Source organism: Chinchilla lanigera, unplaced genomic scaffold, assembly GCF_000276665.1.
Source record: "Chinchilla lanigera isolate Chin_1 unplaced genomic scaffold, ChiLan1.0 scaffold00078, whole genome shotgun sequence".
Classification (NCBI taxonomy): Eukaryota; Metazoa; Chordata; class Mammalia; order Rodentia; family Chinchillidae; genus Chinchilla; species Chinchilla lanigera.
In genome coordinates this window covers 3998913-4021050 of record NW_004955479.1, presented here as the reverse complement: position 1 = coordinate 4021050, position 22138 = coordinate 3998913, and the positions used below count along the sequence as shown (strand labels likewise).

Sequence of the window (22138 nt, the reverse complement as noted above, 5' to 3'; positions counted from 1 at the left end):
GAAATGTTTACTTAGCTCACAGTTTGTAGAGGTTTCAGTGCATAATCAGTTGGCTCAAAAGCAGGGTGATACATGGCAGAGGGGCAACAGTTCATGGGGGCAGAGGACAGCAAAAGCAACAATGGAAAGAGAGAGAAAGAGACAAGCCTCTTTCTGTCCCTTATATTGTTCAGTCTGTCAGGATTAGTGCAGTGCCAATCCACTCAGTGGACTGGTCCAGCAATCACCCACCCTTAATCCCAGCACCCTTAGTCCCAGCATTGCCCTACAAATCAGTCACACACTCTAGATTCAGCCACCTCCAAAGAAAAAACCCTATGACCTTATGAGGCTGTAGGGGGACATCCAGACACAAGCTATAACGCAGTAAGAGATAAAATGATGATGTCCACTTAAGTATAGGGAGGCCTGGACTTTATGAAGAGTGTCTGTGTGGTTATCTTAATGTAAGTTCAGAGATTTGCTGAAGAACCAGGGCATAAACAATTTACTTTTAAGGGCAGGTATATGGAGAATTAGTTTAAGAATGAGCTGTAATCTACCAAAACTATGGTATATAGTTGAAATATGTTGATAAGAATCTTACAGATTTTTATTGTTGAGGACAATAAAATTCACAATTTCAGAATTTATATCAGCAATGCTATCTGTTCATCTAAGTGGAGGAAAATGTCAGTTTCAACTTAGACAATATAAATGTCTTTGCAAATGAATTCTGTTTTTATTGTGATCTCTTTTAGGAATGTTTGTATTTGTCTTTGAAAGCTATTCACATCTTATAATGAACAATGTCCTAGCTAATTGTTTTAACTATATGTAACATATAGAGATGATTGTCTTTGCATAGTATTGTATGTAATACATTGCATATACAAATATATTGTGCAAAAATATAAGTAGATAAATATAAGTACCTATAAGTAGAATACCTATAAATAGGTATCTCAGGCCATCTGCAGACCCATGCTCCTGGAGTCTCTCTAACATCTGATGAGGTCAGATCTCATCAAATAAATTTACAACAGCAGACCCCAGATTATAAAAACCTAACAAACCTTATCCTATTTGGGTTTACTCCTCTGGTTGTACATTTACATTATATACATCTCTGTTCTTCCCTTTTTAACTTTAAATTTGTTTTCGTTGGTTTGTTCTCATTTTTCTCTCTTTCCATCTCCCCTTTCCTTCTTTCTTTGTTTATAGACAGATGAGATATTAAAGAAAACAATTGAAAGGTGTGTCTTACAAAAGGATTTCTTGGCTGCCAGGGTTCATTGATTGTTCCGTTTTTCAATAACATGCACTTAAATGACCACTTTAGTGCCTTATCACCTGATTCTTTTAAGAACTGCTAAAACTAATTCAACCTAAAAAATTTAACATGCAGAATTTCTAATGATATTTTAGACTTTTGTGTTAAAAATGAAACATATGACATGAAGCTACACTTTGAGTCTAAGACATATTAAAGAACCCCTTTGGAGGTCTGGGTTTTGTTACAGGGTACTTTTCATGTCAGAAGAAAATGAGAAGCTTGAATGGCCTATATCCCTTTCCTGTTCTACCCCTCTCAGGGGCCTGGACTGGTATTTCATTTCCTCTTGCTACAGAGACCCAGATCTGGAGCCAGATCTGAGGAGAATTGCTAGTTTGCATAAGCCCCTCAGCCACTCAGTCAGCTATGCTGCTTTCCTAGGAAATGGGGCGGGTTGGGGGGGGCATTTTGCAAATGTGTCTGTAGGGACCTTGCCCTACCAATCGGCCAAGGCCCAGAAATTGTTCAGTGGGTCTAAAACGTGTCCATGTGGTGGTGCATGCGGTGATTGAGGTAGTGTGGATCCAAACCTTAAGCACCAGCGAGCTTATTGAAGCTCTTTTGCTTCTACCCTGGCTTTCATTATAGCCTTCCCTTTTCCTTGCCTTTGGGCCACTCCAAAAGCAAAGGTGTCAGTACCGGTGCCAGGCATCTACCCCTGGCTTCCTGTTCCCTCTGTCCTCTGAGGAGCCACACGTGTGGGAGTCACAAGCTGCCCTGGATAGGGTGTGTGCCTAGAAAGCCCTGTGTCCACACACACATCGCTCACATTAGGCCACTGTCAGTACACATACACACTCACATTCAGGAAAAGAAAATGATTCAGAAGTTTAAAATTATGCTTCCTTGCTTTACTGTTTACACAGGTGGGTGATGGCCACTTAAAATTGTCAGAGGCCTCGAGAGGGCGGGGATCAGTCCTGAGTATTGCAAAGGGGGCCTGAGTTGATGTTTTGTTCTGTGTGGAAACTTTGAGACATGTTTTCAGAAGGAAAAAAATAGCTTTCAAAAACTTACATTTTAGGGAACCATTCAACCAGCAGCTGTTAAGTTGGTCTCATGTTTATCCTGACCCGAGTACTTTTACTCTGCGCATTCTGTTAGCCGCTCCAAGAAGCCTTGAACCATCAAGACAGGGTTAGTCTTTACAAGTCACATTTCTGTGAAGTGGCTATTGGGGACAATCTGCTGTCAGATAAATGCTTCTAAAGGAGGAATTGCTGTTAAATGGATGTGCCTCCGCATGCTGGGGAAGCCCAACTCCCGTTAATTTAAGAATGGAACCCTCTAGTATTCGCTAAAGAAAGCAAAAAAAAAAAAAAAAAAAAAGCCTTTCAGGTTTACTTTAAATACATCTTTTTTTGTATTTATTTAAAGGTGTCTTTTTCATGAGGCTGCTGTAATAAAACTGTGGGGAGTGAGTGCTGTTGTATTTTACCTTTTTTGGCCTATTAATTTGTTACCATCTATTCACCTTTGTTGACGAAATTTTAATTTTGCCCTTGCTTGAGCATATTGTAAGAATTGTATAAAGTGCTGCTCCCTAGGCTAACAAAAAGGTCCTTTTAGAGAGAACAATTGGGAGCTCATTTTATTTCCAAAGCACATTTAAAATAACTTATCAATGAGAGTTGTCAGACATGAAATGCAGTATTAATTAAATCTTTCTTGAGCCTTTTTTGCTTCTGCAGCTAAACCAACCCTTTAGAAAAATACATGGCCACCTTAATTACAGAGGAGAAGACAAAAAGTATCCTTCACATTCCTGAGCCTGAATCAGAATAAGACTCAATTCAGCTAAATAATAACCCCATTAGCTGCTTAACTCACAGTGCACATGGGAAAATTTTCAGACCGTAATGTCGAAAGTGTGGATTGGGTGGATCGTTTTCAAGGTTTTGTTCTTTTAATGTTCAAAATGATCATTTTAAGTAAATCTGATATGTCATAATTAGTAGCTTTCGAGCATTTATGACTTATGACTAAAGCTTTGTGTCCACATCTACTAATTCATCTTTGTCCTTTAATATCTAGCAACAGTACCATTCAAAAATAGATGATTTGATTGACAACACTGTAAAAGAAATCATTTCACTGCTGGTTTCAAAGGTAATGTATTATTTATTAACCTTTTAAATCAAATTAAAATAATTTTCAACTGAGAATTTTCAGAAATACCACTTATGTTTCTTGATAATTGAGAAATTGTCTTTTAAAAAACAAATGCAAGAGAAGTTCTGATTTTTAAAAAAAGTTGTAAGCAAGAATGACTCCAAACATTGTATTGGCAACTTTTGACATTTCTATTTATAATGAATTTTGGCTTTTCTGCAAGGGCTTTTCTTTCAAAAATAACGTCCAGTAATAAGTTATTTTGTCACATTCTTGCTGTCTTGCTGTTTGCTTTAATCTGGAGCTGATAGTGTCCCTCAGGCCTCAGGTTTAGCCTGCTTGCTGCAGGAACAATAGTGAGGCTCTAGATACAATGTCAGAGATGGACAGAGCCGGCAGGGTCGGATCTGAGCTCCTGTTCTCCAAAGATCTCCTGTTTGGTGACTAAAATATCTCTGATAAGAACTGTGGCCTTTAATTCTATAACTAGAGATGAAGTATAACTGGGTGTGCTGTTTGGCTATCAGATGGCTTAGACTCCCAGTAAGTGGTACCAGACGGTCACGCATGGCATTTGAGGTCAGGGGCCGATTGGTAAGGGAGACTCCGAGAGCACCAGAACTTAAAGAAGAGGAGCTATCAGGTAATGGGAACAAGGTCACAGCCAGGTGAGAGGAATGAGCTCTGTTGACTGATTTCACACAAGGTAATGTTTATCAGTGTCATATAATTAAACATATCTAGAAAAGAGTCTGAATGTTCTCATCACAAAGAAATATAAATATCTGAGATTATATATATTAAAGTATTCTGAGTTGATCAATATACAATGTATAAATGTACCAAAACACTAATTGCATTGTACTCATAAAGACACATAATTATTATATGCCTTTTAAACAAAGATGATGAAAGTAAATTGGGACACTGTAAGTGACACGTATGAGCAGATACATCTCTTCTCTTCCAAGGCTTGATCAAAGAACCCCAAATCAGGCTTCTTAAAACAATTGGAAGAATATACTAGACACAAAGGAAAAATCAGCCCACTTTAATAAACAAAGGGCATGCTATTGAGAAAATAAAAGCAGAGATGCCCCATAATCATGGAAAACGTTAAGCCTCATTAATAAGTTAAGACATGTAAAACTGCAATAATACACTGTTTTTCTAGTAATTTAGCATAGATGTTTTCAAGCTAGCATCTAATATTTAAAAAGGTGAGGTAAGATATTCACACTCCTTGTATATGGAAGTCTATATTGATAAAACATCCCTGAAGATAGCTTGGAAATATCAAATACATAAACACTTTCACCTTTTTGTATTACTTTCATATTACTCAGAGAGATGTATATATACATTGACATTTGTTCCATCATGTCTAGTTAAAATTTGGAAGGAACTTCAATCTCTAACATGCAAAAAATGAGAGATTAAATTATTAGACATCTATATTCAGAAACTATGCTTTTAAAGACTATTGATAAAGGGAAGATTTCATAATATGGCATTAAGTCGAAAAAAGCTGAATATTTACAAGTTTAAAGTATGATCCAAATTTTCACTACATAGAGAAAGACTATTAGATAAGCTTTTTACTAGGCAGCAGGATGAGTCAATTTTAGATTTTTTCTGCAATGTGTGTGGATATTTCCCAAATTCTACGGTAGCAGGCCTTGAGGCAGAAGACAAAAAGGAATGACAGTTTTGGAGTGTACCACCTCACCAGCTTCACCTGACTTCTCCCACCTTATCAAAAAGCTCAACAACCAGATATCTACACAAGCACATCGAATGTTTGTCAACAGGTCAAAAGGGAAAACTGACCAGCAGTGAGAGGAGAGAGAAACACCGCAGAATCAAGCTCTTCAGAGGAGGACAGTGAGATTCCCTCTCCCGTGGGTCTGACACAACAGCTCATAGCATCACAGTCAGCCCACTAGAGTGAAAGTTAACACTGCCCTTTCCTTCCCTCTGAAGCATCCAGGGAAGTTTTATTTAGGTATAACCTCTCAGGAAGCCCAGCTTCCAAAGAGCTGCCTTGGGGAGAAGTTTACAATTATAACAGCAGTCATCCAACTGCATGCTTGCATATAGATGATTTAGGGTTAACAAGGCACCTAAGAAAAGTCCAACCAGTTTGGGGTGGGGAGAGAACTGTAGAGAAGATAGATGGGCCTATACATTTCTCTACATTCAGTTCTGGCAAATTAATAAACTTTAAATTTCCTATATCAGATGGATGCACCTTGTTAATAGAAAAAATAGTACATTTGAGTTAAGTCAGAAAAAGCTATGAAAAAGGATCAGCACTATCCAACAGTAATTTGTATGATAAAAACATTCATTCTGCATAGTCCAACAGAGTAGCTACTAGCTTGTGCATCTGTGGACCACATGTTATGTGACTCATGCAACTGATGAACTGAATTCTAATTTAACTTTAATTAAAGTAGCCTTGTATATTTATCGGTTATTTGGAAATCAAGCCTAAATTATAGTTTTATTTATGGATTATTTTTCCTGCCATCAAGTAGTGCTAATTCTTTAATCTTTGGTTAAAAAGCATAAGTTAATTTGATAAATTGGACCAAACAAGCTTTCATAAGGGATAAAAATAAATAGTGTCTTCAAATTGGTTCAAAATGAGTCTCTATAATTATATTTTAAGCCACTTCGCTGAGATATGATTGACAAAAACAGTGCATGGTTTAATGTATATAGCTTGATAAGTTTGGAAATACATATATACTCAATGAAAGATACTACATTCAATGCCACAAAATTATGCATCATTTCCAAAAGTCCCAGCCCTCTTAATTTATTATTTGGGTGAGAAGGGGATGACAAAACTTAATATAAGCTTTACATGCTTAGCAAATAATATTGTTGGCTGTAGGTACCATGCTGTGTAGAAAATCTGTAGGACCAATTGAAACATTAGCTTTTAAGAAATTCCCCCTCATTTCCTCATCCCCAGCGAGTGGTGGTGCCAAACCTATGGCACATGTGCTTCAACAGTCTGTTTGTATCATTGAAAGCTTTAAAAGGTTCACCATTACTACCTAGACCCTGGCAACCACCATTCTATGCTTTACTTGTATTAGTTTCACTGTTTTAGAAGCCTCATATAATTTGGGTTTGTAGTACTTTTCCTGTGTCTGACTTATTTCACTGAATGCAACATATTCCAGATTCATCTGTGTCATCCCAAGTAGCAACGTTTCCTTCTTTTTTACTGAATAATAATCCATATGATAGGTATATATTTTCATTATCCATTTAAGTTGCCTCCAAGTCCTGGAAGTGAGGATATTTCACTGAACACAGAAATATAGATATCTCTGTGAGTTTCTGATTCAGTTTCTTTGAACATATACTGAGTAGTTGGGTTGCTAGATCATATCTGTTGTCAGTATTTTGAGAATGTTCCACACTGTTTTCCTTACTAGCTACACCATTTACATTCCCACCAAAAATGTGCAAGTGTTCTATTTTTCTCTGCATACTCACCAACACTGTTAGCTTTTCATGTTTTTCTGTTTGTGTTTTATTTTGTTTGACCAGGAACTGAACCCAGGTCCTTTCACATGCTAAACACATGTCATACACTGAGTTAAATCCCCAGGCTGTAGTTTTGATTTTTTATCCATTCTGCTAGTCTCTCTATGGTTATTGATACATTTAATTTATTTACACTTAATGTAATTCTTGATAGGTAAAGAATTAAATATTTCTATTATTTATTCCAACACTTTAACGTTGCCACTTTGTTCATTGTTTTCAGTCTGGTTTTAGTTCTTTGGTTCTTCTCTTCATCTCTGTCTTCCTTGTGATGTAATGATTTATTGTGGTAAGATATTTGATTATTTTGGTTTTTATCCATTAAGGTTTTCATTTTTTTACCACAACTCATCTAAAACTTCTTATAACAAGTTGTTTTAAACTAATAACTACTTAACTTCAATCATGTAAAAAACTCTACACTTTTATTAAATATGCACATATATATCCAGTTATTACTGATGTCAGAATACAGTTTTTTTCTTGTGTATCCATTACCAAATTTTTGTGGTTATATATATTCTTAGTAGTTTGTCTTCTAACTTTTGTATTATAGTTAAAGGTGATTCAATTGGAATTATATTATTCTGCATTTGTCTATATAGCTGCCTTATCAGTGAGACATCCTTTCACATGATTTTGTGTTGTTGTTTTAGCATCCATACTTCTCAACCTTAAGAACTCCCTTTAGTATTTTTTATAAAGTATATTTAGTGATAATTATCTCCCTGAGTTTTTGTCTGAGAAGATCTATCTCTCCTTCATTTTTATTTTTTAAAACATTTTTATTAGTACATGTATGTGGTATGTAATGATTACATTTATCATAGGGAGTTTGTACATATATGCAACACTGCTTAATTCTTTTATCCTCTCCTCCACCCATCCCTTCCTATTCTCTCCATTTTTTTATTCCCATTTGCATTTGCAAAAGCTCCATAGTTTTCTGGGCTGACAGGGTTTTTTTTTTTGTAAACACTTTGAATATATCATCCCACTCCTTCTTAGCCTCTGAGGTTTCTGCTGAGAAATTTGTTGATTACCTTAAAGAGGTTCCCTTGTATATGGAAATTTTTTTTCTCTTGCTACTTTCAAAATTCCCTCACCTTTATTGTCTTTTGACAATTTGATTGTCTTAACTGGAACTCTGTTCTTTCAGACTGTTGGGGTTTTTTGAGTGTCACAAGTATGGATATCCATTTTCTTCCTCATTTGGGGGGAATTTTCAGCCTGTCTGTTTTCTGCCTGCCTGCTTCTCTTTCTTTCTTTCTTTCTTTGTTTCTTTCAGAAAGTTTTAGTGAGGTGTGGTAGCACATGCCTGAAATTTTAGTACTCTTGAAGTCTGAAGCAGGATCACAACTTCTAGCCCAGGCTGGGCAACTGAACAATACCCTGTCTTCAAGTACATACGTATGTGAAAGAAAGTTTTACCCATTTCTTTGTCTTTTCTCCTTTTGTGTTCCTGTCGAATATATAGATTGTTTTACTTGATGATGTTGCAGAAGTCCTTTGGATTTTCTTCTCTGGTTTTCACTCTTCTTTTTGTTCTTCTGACTGGATAATTTCAAATGACATGGCTTTAGGGCTGAGGATTTAGCTCAGCAGCACAGCGCCCGCCTGGCAAGTGCAAGATCGTGAGTTCAATTCCCCGTACTGGAAAAAAAAAAAAAAAAAAAAAATGAAATGGCTTAGAGTTTTATGATTCTTTTCTCTGGTTTATCATATCTTCTGTGAAATATCTCTTTACAACTTTTGAATTTAGCCTTTTTCTTTTGTCGTCTGTCTATCTACCTGTCTATCTATCTGTCTATCTATGAATGAGAGATATTGTGGAATCTTGGATAAAAGGTCATCCTCAGACCTAAATTCTGACTCCACCATCAGCTGTCTGACCTTGACAAGTTACTGAAGTGTAATCTCTGTGGCTCAATTTCCTCACTTGTAAAGTAAGAGTATTTATTAGTACAACAGTATTACTTGTTAACGTAATGTATCTATTAATAGAAAAAGTATTTATTAGAATGGACTAGTATTTTTTAGCATTAATAAGTATTAAGGCAGAGAGGATCTTGGAACAGTGGCCCACACAAGGAAAGTACTATTTAAGTATTATTTGAGGTGGTTGTAAATGCTACTCTTTTCTTTAATGTTAAATATTTATTGAGTTTTTATAATAAACATCGACATTTTCAACATCAACTTTTTTTGTTTACGAAATCTAGAACAACAAATAAATTCTTACATGAACTAAAATGAAAATAAAACTCTACAACAAAAACCTTTACTTGAATTATGACATCTAAAGCAGTCTTCACATGTGAAACTAGCATGTTCCGTGCACAAGTATCACTTACAATGATAGCACCTGAATTTTGTTTTCCTGTCTTTTTGTAGGACATACTTGGGTTCTTGCTGGTCTTCTTGTTTGGTTAGGAGGTTCTTAGGATGTTTCACCTGTCTGTTCACTGGTCTGCTCCAGAGTTCTTTTGTGTCCTCTGGACAGATACGTATTTTTCTTCTTCTGTTTTAATTACTCTTTTGTCAATTCCAGTCCCAATTGTCTAAGAAAATCTCTCTGTGATATTTTGAGTTTGTTATTTTCTTTGTGAACTGTGGTACTATTTATGCCTGACATGTTTAGGATAGAGTGAAACACAAACATTAGCCAACACTCCGTGTTTCGAGAGACATCATACTTGCTGAATAACTTGCCAACAACATCTCCGTGTTTTGTTTGGTTGTAAAATGTGACAATGTCTTGGTTACTTTTCTCTCGTTGCTGAGACAAAATACCTGACACCCAAAATTAATGAAGGAAAGGTTTATTTAGCTTACAGTCTATGGAGGTTTCAGTCCATATTCGGCTGGTTCCAAGGCAGAGTGGCACATGGCACGGGGGAACAGTTCATGGCAGCAAAAGATAGCAAAAGCAACCAGAGCAAAAGGGAGGAATGGCGGCAAGCAGCCTCTTTCTCACCCTTACATATGCAAACTATCCACCCCTGGGCGAGTATAGCTCTCACACCCATAATCCCAGCATTGGACTATGGATCAAAAAAATCTAGAAGCCCACCCCATGACAGCATGTGGATCTGGGGGGACATGCAGACACAAACCATAACAGGCAAATTCTGGTTTCATTCATGTTGAGGATTCACTGTCAATCTTACCATCATGGTGTAACATTGACAGTATCAATACTATGTTGTTTTTCTTCACCATATGCAAGGCCAACATATTGTCTTTCTGAAATGCAAAGATTGTACTATACATTTCTCTAATGTTGGCCAGAGATATAGCTTGGTGGCACAATATCTGCCTGACGAGTGCAAGTTCCTGATTTCAATTCCTACTACCAAAAAAAAGGAAAAAAAGCCATTTCTGTGTTGTGAACTTGCAACATGTTTTTAGGATCTCTGCTTGGTTCTTGTAAACAGATCCTGTGCTGGTCCACTGGTGTTGTTTTAGCAAATGTAACATCATTGAGTACCTAGTAAACCAACTGTGGAATGTGACATTTTGGTTACTTTTTGAAATAGGTGAAACAAGTCTACTCACAGCATCACATGGTTTATTACTGCAGGAATAAAGACCTGGTGGCTGAAATCCAGGGTAAATTTCTAAATTCAAAGAGTAAAATGTCTTTACATCTACCAGGCCATATATTTTTATATCATATCTGGAAAGTTTATTTGGCATGTATTGCCAAAAGCTGCAACAACCACAAAATGATGCAAGTTGTCTGTCATTTGTCCTGTATTCAGACAGTGTATAAATTGCTTGACAGTTCAAAATAAAGCTTTCAAAAAATGAGTGAAGAGCAGCCAAAATGTTGGAGCTTTTTGTTTCTTGGTAGCTCTATTTCTCTTCAAAACATAGGCAATTCCAAAGAAATCTTTGGAGTGTCATTGTTCTAAAAATTTTAACACCACATCTGTCAATTCTCCATAAATCCTTTAGATTCTGATGATTAGAAAATGCTGCTATGTACAATAGACTATGAAAGCTTTTAGTTCAGATGGTGAGGTGTCATGATAAATATATTTTTGAGCATTTCTATGGATACATATAGAACATTTTACTTGTATTTCATTATTAGTGTATTTGACAATATTTCGTAACATATCATTTGTTACAAATAATTGCCAACATTGAATAGTAGTTTTGGCATTCCATCCAATAGGTCTCACTCCTGACAAGAATCTAATAATATTTTCCAAGTTCTACTGTTGGCTTATTCACATGTCTATGACCATTTTGTACTGTTTCAACTAGTCAAACGTCTATTTACATTACTGTTGTCTTCCTCATTTGAATCAAGGTCTTCTTTCTCTACTTCTCTACCTGTTATTTCTCGGTCTGTCTCACTGTTTCAGCTTCTTTGGCTTACATGATCCAAGTCATCATCGGGAGCGGAATCACCTGATGACCACTTTCAAAGTTGTAAAACTGGATTTGTATTCAACATTGTACTGACTTTGGCTACTTCCACTGATAGTTGGACACTTGTGCATATACTTTGCAGGTCCTCCACTAAATGGGAAAATGCAAAGATCACTTCCTGTAACCTCCACCCCTTCCTGTAACCTTTCACCCCAAGCTGGACTGTGAAATAGGTCCAGCTTGTGTCAGGGCTATTGCTAAAGCCACTGGGTATTGCTGCTACAGAGCCTGATGCTGTTGCCTCATATGCAAACCAACACTGCCACAGCATTTCTATCTCTAGGGCACCATGTGGCCATGCACCCTGCGTGAGGGCAGCAGACAAACAGGCTTGCAGAGAGATCCACATTTATGAGCATTGTGAGCGCTACTCTTGTCATCACCTACAAACCCATATTTTCCATTTTCTGATGTATAGATGCACAAGCTTTTGTCTGTGAAAAGTCCCATGTCACTGTCACCCCAGATGCTTCTTGGCCTGCATTTGCTTTTCCCCTTGCTAATACTGATGACTGTTAAACCTCTGCATCCTGGAATCCTTGCCTTTCTAGGGACCTCTCAAGCTCCTCACACAGGGGGACACTGGGCCTGAGCTGACCGAGCTAGAGCCCCCTTTTCTGCTTCATTTTCACTGGCACCGCCACCCTCTTCCAAGCTGTCATCACTTCTGCCTTGAAAGTCTTACCTCATTGATCACCATGCTGCTCTCCCCTCACTAGCTCTCAGAGCACTTCTCTAAGTTGTGAATTTGGTCACTTCTTCCCGATACATCGTACTCTAGCTGTTTCCTATTGCTTGTGCCATCACATCCTAATTTGTGCCTGCAGGGCACTGCACACTTAAGTTTTGTTAACGTCTTATAGGAAGAGCTTCCAGTGCATTTTGGGAGCACGGGGCTCCCTAAGGTTCACCACAGCACAAGATTTAAAAGTGTTATATTTCTACACTTAATCTGCCTGAGGACCCTTTTCTACAGGATTCCTAATAGTTCCTAATTACATCTTATAGGAGATAATATGGAGTTTGCGAAAGACGGACTCACAACAAAAGCTTCCTAGCATTACTTCCCATTCCCTGTACAGTCTATTCACTTTTGCCTCTGCGATGCTGTCGCCCGCATCTTCAGCTCTAGCACTCCCACCATTCCACCGGTTCACACTTATCTAGCCCTCGTACCTTTTCAACTGGTCCCCTGTTTGGGGTGTCTTTTCTTCCTTCCCTCTGAAAATTGAACTGGAGAAGCCTTCTGTGCTCCCCAGTGCCTCCCTGAGATTACACGTGTGTCTCTGAACATCATGAGGGCAGGAGCCGCGGGCTCTCTCCATTGTGCTTGGGCACTGCTTCTCATGTAACAGATGCTCAAAGTGTTTGCTGAGCGAATGGCATTAAGAGAAGATGACAGCAGATCTGGAAAATGCTAAAAGTTTGCTCTGACATTAATACTGGAACATGAGATACAGAACTTTGCATAGGAATATATATATATACATAAATTGTGTGTGTGTGTGTATATATATATATGTGTGTGTGTGTGTGTGTGTGTGTATATATAAGAGAGAGATTCCATGACTGAATCCCTCATGAAGAAGGGGAAATAAAAGGATTTCATGACCCTGAGGCATTATAGAGATACAGGATACATCTGTGTGCCAGGCAGGGTGCTCAAAGCCAGTGATGCAGTGCTGAGCAGAACAGACAAGGTCCTTGCCCTCAACATGCTTTCGGACCTTTGCAAGAAACACTAACAAACATAACATTAGCCCTAAGCAGATGTATCACAAATACCTAAGACAGTGTGGCTCCTCTAGTTGGAGGACAGAATGTTTTCCTAAACTGAAGCTTAAGCTGAGTTCCAAAGGATGAAAGCATTAACCAAGAAAAGAGGGATGAAAACAGTAGTTAGGTAAGAGATATTGCAGGCCCCAGGAACTAGTGCAAACTGAAGCTGCAGAGGTGGAGAAGAGCTTAGGATGTAGTCAGGAGCTTGATGTCTTCATCTTAAGCACAATGGGAAGGCACGGAAGGGTTGTTGAGATTGAGGTCAAGTAAGGAATTAATTAGCTTTGGATCGGAAGATTCATTGAATGCCCACAGCAAACACATTAAAAGGGAAGCTTACATTATTGAGGAAGCTGTTGGTCTCTCATAAACTAACTCAAGGCATTTAAGATGTGCTGTTGAAAGGTTTTAGCAAAGAAAAACATTACTGATAACTTTTACATCTGTGGCTCAAAGCGTGGAATGGATAATAATGTCATTCACTGATGCAGGTAATGTGGAGGTAAAGGCCTTATATCACTGTGGATGTGACTTATATGTTGAGACTGAAACACCTTTGGATATCTGAGGAAAGAGGTGTCAGAGGAGACATTTGGATAGTTAGGTCTTGAGTTCAGGAGAGAGATGGAGTCAAAACACTGATATCATTATAAAATTTCAACAGCTGAAAATGATTCTGGGTCGATAGCTGCTACTCAGAGATTGACTGGCTGGAGTCCTCATAGAAAACGTGGAAAGCAGCCTCAAAGAAGGGAGCAAAACAGTTGCTTCCAAACTGAAAGAAATTTAATCATTTTACCAAGAAAAAAAATGTTGGCAAGACAGTAAATCTTCTCAAGGAAAGGGTACAAGAAATGTCATATTCATTACCACTTTACATTAAAATTAACTAAGTCAGCCTAACCACCAGAGTGTCACCCCTTATTTACCAGTGAGGAAACAGAAACTCAAGATCACAAGGTAGATAGAGAGCAACTCATCCAGAAATTGACCTGGTCCCTAACCCTACAACCTGTCCACAATGCTATATGGAATTCAGCAGGACAGAGGAAAAGAGTGGTGGCTTCATCCTCCCCTCATGCCCTCATTATAACCAAGGTGTATGGACTAGTCTTGGTGTCCCTCATGTGATATGCACATACGCAGAGGTACATACTGTGGGCCCAGTTTGGGCATGTATAATGGCAGGGCACCTGTAAGTCAGGTAGATGAGAATGGCAATCAGTGTAGGTAGTGATGAAGATGCCACACAAAAACTAGGGGACAGAGAGTAGTATTTGATCAGAGCTAACAATCAACAGAGCCAGGAAAGAGGAAATGACAACTTGATAACATGTTCTTATAACAGAGGTTCTATCCATTCTGGCTATGAATTAAAAAATCACCACAATAATGTTCTACTTCCTATATCCTTGCTTTTTAAAAAAGACTTAGAAGAGATACTTTCTCACTGAGTATACAGATTCAGATGTACAGGTGTATACACATATGCACACATATTCTTTTTAATAATTTAGAATATTTTTTGCTGAATTTCTCTTAAGAATAGCAGAGAGAGAAAATCTTACCTGCCTGCCTAGATGATATAAAGAAACTATCTTGCCAACTCAGCCTGATGAAATTAATTTCATTAAATGTACTTGTTTGGGTCAAGGCCATATATTCAGAAGGCATCTGTTCATTTCCAAGTCATGTGCTTAAAAGGAGTGATATACAGTGTTGGGAGCCACAGAAGAAAAGTTATAGAAGATAAGATAGGTCACTCTAAATGAGGGAACAGAGAGAAAAGGAACAGTAAGAGAAGACAGTGGATTCACCAACATCTGCACAAACTGTGTTAGAGACTCTGAAGAGTAAGATATGGTATTAATAAACACATGCCGTCAAGCCCTGTCCATCCTTTGTGTAGGTGTGTGTGGTCTGCAAAGACCTCTTGGAGCCAATTGAAATGAAGCTTCAAAGAGGAAATGGACTCACAGCTGGAGAAAGGATGAGAAAGAGACCATTACATTGTGTTACGAAGAGTAGTGTACTGATTCAAGAAAATCTTTTTGTATCCTGTATCTTTTTGTATCCCTAGTCTCACCTTGCCAAAAAAAATACTTATTTTTTTATGGATAGCTTTCTGGAAGACTATCTTTTCTGTGGAAGATTTTATAAATGGCAGTGCAAATCCTGAAAATATACCTTGGTTACCCCATGAAATGTCTTGGCTAAAAAAGTAGTAACTCTGTATTTTGAAACCATATCAGTCTATAGCTGGACTCCTCATTACTTCTTAAAATTTTTGGTTTGCCATCCATGTCAATTTTAGATATTATTAAATGATTCATATTGAATCTTAAAATTCAATAGGAAATTTAAACCAATGTGCTTTGTGGACATTCGTGTTTCAATCTCCAAGTCATTGAAGAGTACTTTCATCTTTAATTTCCGTGAAAGTATCTATTGAGGGGCAAAGGGGGTAATTATCTAAATAGACTGGAGGTGTTAAATATTATTCAAACAAACCCAGTACATGGCAGCCACAATAAAAAGTAGAGAAACAAAGAGATTATAGTGTTTCATTCAAACCCACCACCCTCAAGAGATCGGAAAGCACAAGGCAACTTTATAAGTATTTATATACTCCCTGAGCTGTACAGAGAACATTCACAGGAAGCAGCTAAAGGTGCAACAATGACATCCAGCATTTAACTGGATTTCTTTGGAATTTTACTCTTTCCTGCAATTAAAAGTCAAGTGGATGACGTGTCATTATTAATCTCAGTGTTAATGGAGTTTGGTTTTGAAGGTAGCTCTTCCACCACCTGGGCCCCAACCAAACTCTTGCAAAGAAAACCTTCCTGTAGGAACTATTTGGCTTTCCTTGTTGATCCCAGAGGTGCAATGGCTGTTCGCAGCATGTAAGCACTTAGAGTCCCTGCCGTATTGGCTCCGCAGGGACCACTGGGGAGTGGAACCCAAAGAATAGCGAATGTTGTTGAAGTGGAGGCACAGGATGCTGTGGTTTGTTGTAGCAGACCACAGGCCACACATAGGACTTACTGAGGTATAACCCAAGGATGCTTTGTACTCTAGAGGGAGAATGAGCCAAGCAGGCTGCCCGATGCCTCCATGGATAAACTTGTGCCCTAAATTCTCTGCCAGTGAGCTTCCTAAGAACCATTTTATCTGCTCCACCTGTCTTCTGAAGCCCAGCTCCTCTGCCCCCTCATAAACTAAGCTTAGCCAGATCCTCCCGCGTGCTTTTTTCTGTCCTCCAGTTTCACTGACATTCTGTGCCCATCACACTCACTTCTGTTTTCTGCCACTGCCTGTTGTGTTTATATCTGTCTTTCCTTCTAGTTTTTATACTCTTGAAGGGAAAGATCTAAGGCTCTTCTATTTGTATTTCTTATCTTAGGTGTCCAGTAGTAATAACAACATGAACTTTATTGAACACGTATGGCTGCACACGTATATGTCATCACATTTAATGTCATACAGTCCTGTAGCATGATAGTAAGTGACATGGACTGTGGAGCAAGACACCTGTGTTCACAGACTTTGTCCTCTGCCATGCACCAATAGGAAGGATTCTCACGGTCTCCTAACAGCCTCAACTTCATTCTGTCTTCGCAAGGCTTCCATAGATATCATTTGATAGATCCATTAGCTAAGAGCCAAGTTCATTTTTGCTCTTTTCACTGAACAGAACTGACTAACTTGTGATGTAGCATATTTAGTTTTTCAGGCAGATAGTAGTGATTTAACTAATCATAACAATAACAATAATTCTTTGTATTTCTTTAACATTGTGACTTTTCTCATAAGTCATCACCCCTGTTCTTCACACCACCCTCATAAGGTGAGCAGAATATACTCATTTTCCCCATTTTACTGATGAGTATAATGAAGGAAAACAAGCAAAATGACTTGATATCACCTTATATCCAAACAGGGGCAGAACTGTAGCTTGACCACATGCATCATTTCTAAATCTGAATGCAGGACTCCAGCCTCTACTTGCCTTCTCTCTGCACCAGTCACACGTGTACACATAGACCCAACAGCAGGCACTGAGAGCAAGGTGCTTTGCTTGTGCCTTCCATGCCTCAGGTAGTCTGGTAACCATAGCAACCATGCTCTCCTCCTGGCAAATGAGATCACCGGTACACAGTTACTCTGCAGAGTTGAGTTAAAAGAGACGAGGCAATTTCCACAGAGGGCCATTAAGTTTGGAATTCCCTTCCCCTGGCTAGACATAACCCTTGAGTATTGGTCTTCTGGGTCCTTGGAAACCACATCATGTTGAGTTAGGCAGCTGTGATTGGTAAGAAATCCTAATGGGCAGGAAGAAAGTGCTAGATCAACTTTTAGTTATGAACCACTCAGAAACTTGTGTGTTTTGCTGTTTAGGTCCCTTAGGATAACCCTTTAGCCAAACATAATTCTTTAAAAATAAAACTTTAGCCTGCAGTTTGCACGATTTTGTTTCTGTGTTCTTACATCATGTTGTAAATGATGTGCTGAAGAAACCAATAGGGAAGATTTTGTTGCTTTTGCATAGACTGTTTTGCAGTAATTGATCAGCCATAGAGAAAAGATTGTGTTCTGTGCCCTCACAGTGAGTTCCATGTCACCAGAGGCCAATAAGCTGTGTCCCTGGAACTATTAGCACTTTCTTGAAGAAGCTGCTATGTGAACAAAAACCAGCCTTCGTTAATTTCCCTTTTCATATTTGAAAAACCTTGTCAGTGTTTTCCCCTTGGGAATGTATAATTTGTCAATAGTGCATATTATTTTAGTTCTATAGAGGACATATGTAGGACAGTATATTATTAGTTTCTCTTACCCAGTGGTTATCACGCCAGATATTAATGTTTCTATGTAAGAAAGTAAAATTTTTCACGTTTGTATTTTATATACTTTTAAATAAAGTAAAACTTTCTACATTTCCCAATTTTTCATATTATTATAGTATACTTTTTAATTTTATAGAAATAAAAATTATAGAAATACCAAACACTTGAGAGTAACTTGTGTTTTATGTATTGTCCCCATACCCCCAACATTCACATTAGTTGATGGAAGAATGGAGGGCTGAGATGAACAGTGGTCACCTGAGCCCACATGACGTGCACTAAGTTCATGCGCTTTCCACTGTGTTCAGCAGCGCATATGTCTGTGTGAGCTTCCAAACTTGTGTGTAAACTTCTCAAAGGAGAGTTGGTCCTTAAATATCTCCATGACATATGCTTGATAAAGGCTTACTAATAAGCATGAGCATTTGCTCAGTGCTGGAAGAACACTCACTGTTATGTCTCCCTTTTGTTACAATTTTTGTTTTTCAACTACCTGTGTAGATATAGGAAAAGCTGAGTGATGGTAGAAAGGAACCTGGGTTAAACCTGCCTGTCATTGGTTCAGCATCTGTACTGAAGTTGAAAACTACTGTAAGACAAGATGATAGGAAATTATCAATGTCTTAGAATAGTTTTCAACTTCAGTACAGACACTGAAAACCAGTGACAGCTTAACTCATTCCTTTCTCCCGTTACTCAGCTTTTTCTATATCTGTATCATTTTTATAGTTTTTGTGTTGTTTCATTTTTGTCTTTGTTACTTTTTGTTCTTTTCTCTTTAAAATAAATTTTAAAAAAAATTACCTTAAGGAATTTTCTCATGAATTGAAGAATACTTATTAATGGTTTAAATGATCTCTCATGTAGGGTGATTAAACTACTGTTTGTTTGTTTGTTTTTAAAGAAGGGGTATTTATTTCCAGCAATGGGAAAAGGGTCTTGGAGTTTATCCTCAGAATGAACGTAAATATTATAAGTTCAGTGTATTTGCTGTGGACTTTTATGTCTTTGGAAAAGCTGGGTCAGAAGTTGCTCGTGCTGCTGTTAGATTGTATGCACAGAAACATTTTAAATACTCACCACAAACTGTATTGTAGTTTGTTTCAGTGTTGGAAGGGGTGTTGTCCAAGCTGTCAAGGTATGATGAAGGATCTTTCTTTTCATCCATTCTGTCATTCACTGTAAGTATTTCAGTAAATTCTCTTTTGCTGTCTCTTAACTGTTATCACAGTAGGTACATAGCAGTTAAACATATAATTCTCACAATTATCTCTCTCCATTTAAGGTGAAAGCAGCAGCAAAATATGTTGATGTTCCTGTAAGTATTTTATGTCTGCCTTTTCACACTATATGTAATTCTCACACTTTCCCCACCTCCCCCTCTCTCTCCTTTAAAATAATTACAATTCACCACAGATTTATTTCAAATCTGTAAACTGTGCCATTCCCTTAAGGAGGAGTTTATTTTCCTTAAGCAACCACTAACCCTCATAACAAAGCCTGGCAACATGATTTCAGTGCACTGTCTCCCTTGTACCTCAGGAGCTGGTAAAGAGGTTAGGTCTTCATGAGAACATGAACCTAGAGCTGCAGAGAAAGTTGTTACACTTTATAATGGTATATAGGAACAAAGCCTTGCTCTTCTCTTCCTTCAAATGAAAGCTGTACCAGCTTTCTTATAAATTTAAAATACAACCAGGCATGGTGGCACCCTCCTATAATCCCAGCACTCAGTAGGCTGAGGCAGGAGGAGTGTATTGCCACAAGTTTGAAAGCAGCCTGGACTACATAATGAATTCAAGGCCAGTCTGAATACAATACCACCAAGAAGGTCCTGCACACTCCTTGTCTTGTACCTAGAATCAGAACCAACACTGGCAGTAGACAGAACAAAACACATGCATAGAATCCTGCAGGGCAGCAGCACAAAAGAGAGAAAGCAAGAATTAGGGAGAAGATTTACACACGATGTGAAGTCTTAGAAAGGAAAAGACAAGCAGTAATGTACATATCTGAACTTCACTGGACTTTTATCACACTTACGTTTTTGGTTTCTTTAGAATTACAAACAGAATGGGACATCATAATTACTCATGTTCTTAGGGCTTCTCAAATTCTTAATTTGACACTATAGTAGATCCATTATACCCCATAGAATTTCAGAACTGAAAGAGATAGAAAGTGCTTCATTCATTCTCTTCCGTGCAGAAACGCCCTCATCTAATATCCCTAATGAAGTTTCATTTGGGTTCTGTTTAATTATTCCAGAATATAAAATTCCAGACGTAATTTGGCCGTGGCAGATCACCAAATGATGAGTTTCTCCCTCAAATCTAAACTTGATGTTTCTGTTACTGATGCCTGTGAATAGGAACTTTAAAACTAGGGGGTCCTGTTGGCTGTTACTATTGTTTATACTCAAACTCCAGCAAATATGCCTTTCTGAAGTAGTTCCTTACAGAGAAGCTCATGAGAAAAAGAGTACCAGCTCACCTTTCATAAAAATTGACTCAAGGATCATAGACCCACATGCAAAATGCAAAATTATAAAACTTGTCGAGGAAATTAAAAGAGAAAATGTACATGGCCTTGGGTTTGTTGATGAATTTTTAGATACCAAAAATACCAAAAACATTACTTATGAAAGAAAAGCATTGATTTTGATTTAAAATTAATAAGTGAACTGCTCTGCACTGTTAAGAGACTAAAAAGACAAATGATAAGATATTGGCATATTTGATAAAGGACATGTACCTGAAATGTCTATACAACTCTCAACATATAATAATAACACAACGACCCAATTTTTAAAATAGGCTAAATATCTGAATAAGTAACTACAAAAAAGAAGACAAACAGATACATTCCAAATAAGTACATGAAAAGGTGCTCAATATCATTTATCTTGGGGCTGGGGATTTAGCTCAGCGGCAAAGCGCCTGTCTGGCAAGCACAAGGTCATGAGTTCGGTTCCCGGTACTGGAGAAAAACCAAAAAAACAAACAAACAAAACAAACAAACAAACAAAAATATCATTTATCTTAGGGGAAATACAAATTAAAACAAGGGATACCATGATGTCACCTGTTAGAATGGAGAAGGTTCAAAGAAGCTGACAAAAGCAAAATGTTAAGGATTCAGAGCAACAAGAATTTTTATTCATTGCTAATAGGAGAACAAAACAGTGCAACCACTTTGGAAGACCACTGGGCAGCTTTTCGTAAAGCTAAACATTGTTTTACCGTACAATCCGCCAGTTGTGACCTAGGCATTTATCCAGTGAATTTGGAAATAGGTGTCACACTAAAACCTCTATGCATAGGTACCAAGAAGGTTTGGGATTGTTTTGCTTTTATTAATTAAGTTTCTTGTGACATTTTAGGTACATATAATGATCATATTCATCATAGGGAATTTGTACCTGTACATGATATACCTTGATTCTTTTTTCCTATTCCCCTACCTTCCCTTCAACCCCTCTACCCCTCCCTATTTACAAAAGCTTAGTTTCTATTTTTTCCTTCTTTTCTTGTTTTTTCCTTTTCCTTTCCATCCCCCCACAGTTCCTCTTCCCATTTGAATATTTCCAGAACTAGAAGGAAATAAAAAATGTGCTGCATTAGGTAAATGGATAACCATGTATAATTATATCCATCCAGTGCCATATTATTCAGCAATGCAGGAAATAACCCTCAGGACACTAAAGACATGAATTGATGTGTAATGCTAAAAGAAGGCATTTTGAAAAGGCTACATACTGTATGATCCCATTTTATATCACATTCTATGAAAGATAAAATTGTAAACATTAAAAGTGGATTTGTGGTTGCCGCCATTCAAGATCAGGGAGAGTTGGATTGTTGAAGCAAAGGGGATTATTTTGGACAGTAAAATTATCCCACATGATATTGTGAGGGGAAATACATGACAATGTTTGTTCCTCAACTTTACAGCACAAGAGTGAACCCAAACATAAATTTTTAAAAACAAGTCTCTTGTCATAGGTTCCCAAAATGGAATAGAAACTGTGACAAAATAACCAATACAAGACTGATGCAGGAGAATTGCTGTGAGT

The 22138-nt window shown here is 37.7% G+C and overlaps 1 protein-coding gene across 1 annotated transcript in view; it reads left to right on the top strand.

Moving 5' to 3' along the window:
• Cadps2 (Ca++-dependent secretion activator 2) overlaps positions 1-22138 on the top strand; it is a gene marked incomplete at its 5' end in the record, with an annotated part of 523834 nt that overhangs the window by 464660 nt on the left and 37036 nt on the right. The window contains 3 exon segments of the mRNA XM_013503273.1: positions 3350-3424; positions 19161-19244; positions 19349-19381. Of these exon segments, the coding sequence (XP_013358727.1) occupies positions 3350-3424; positions 19161-19244; positions 19349-19381 (192 nt within the window).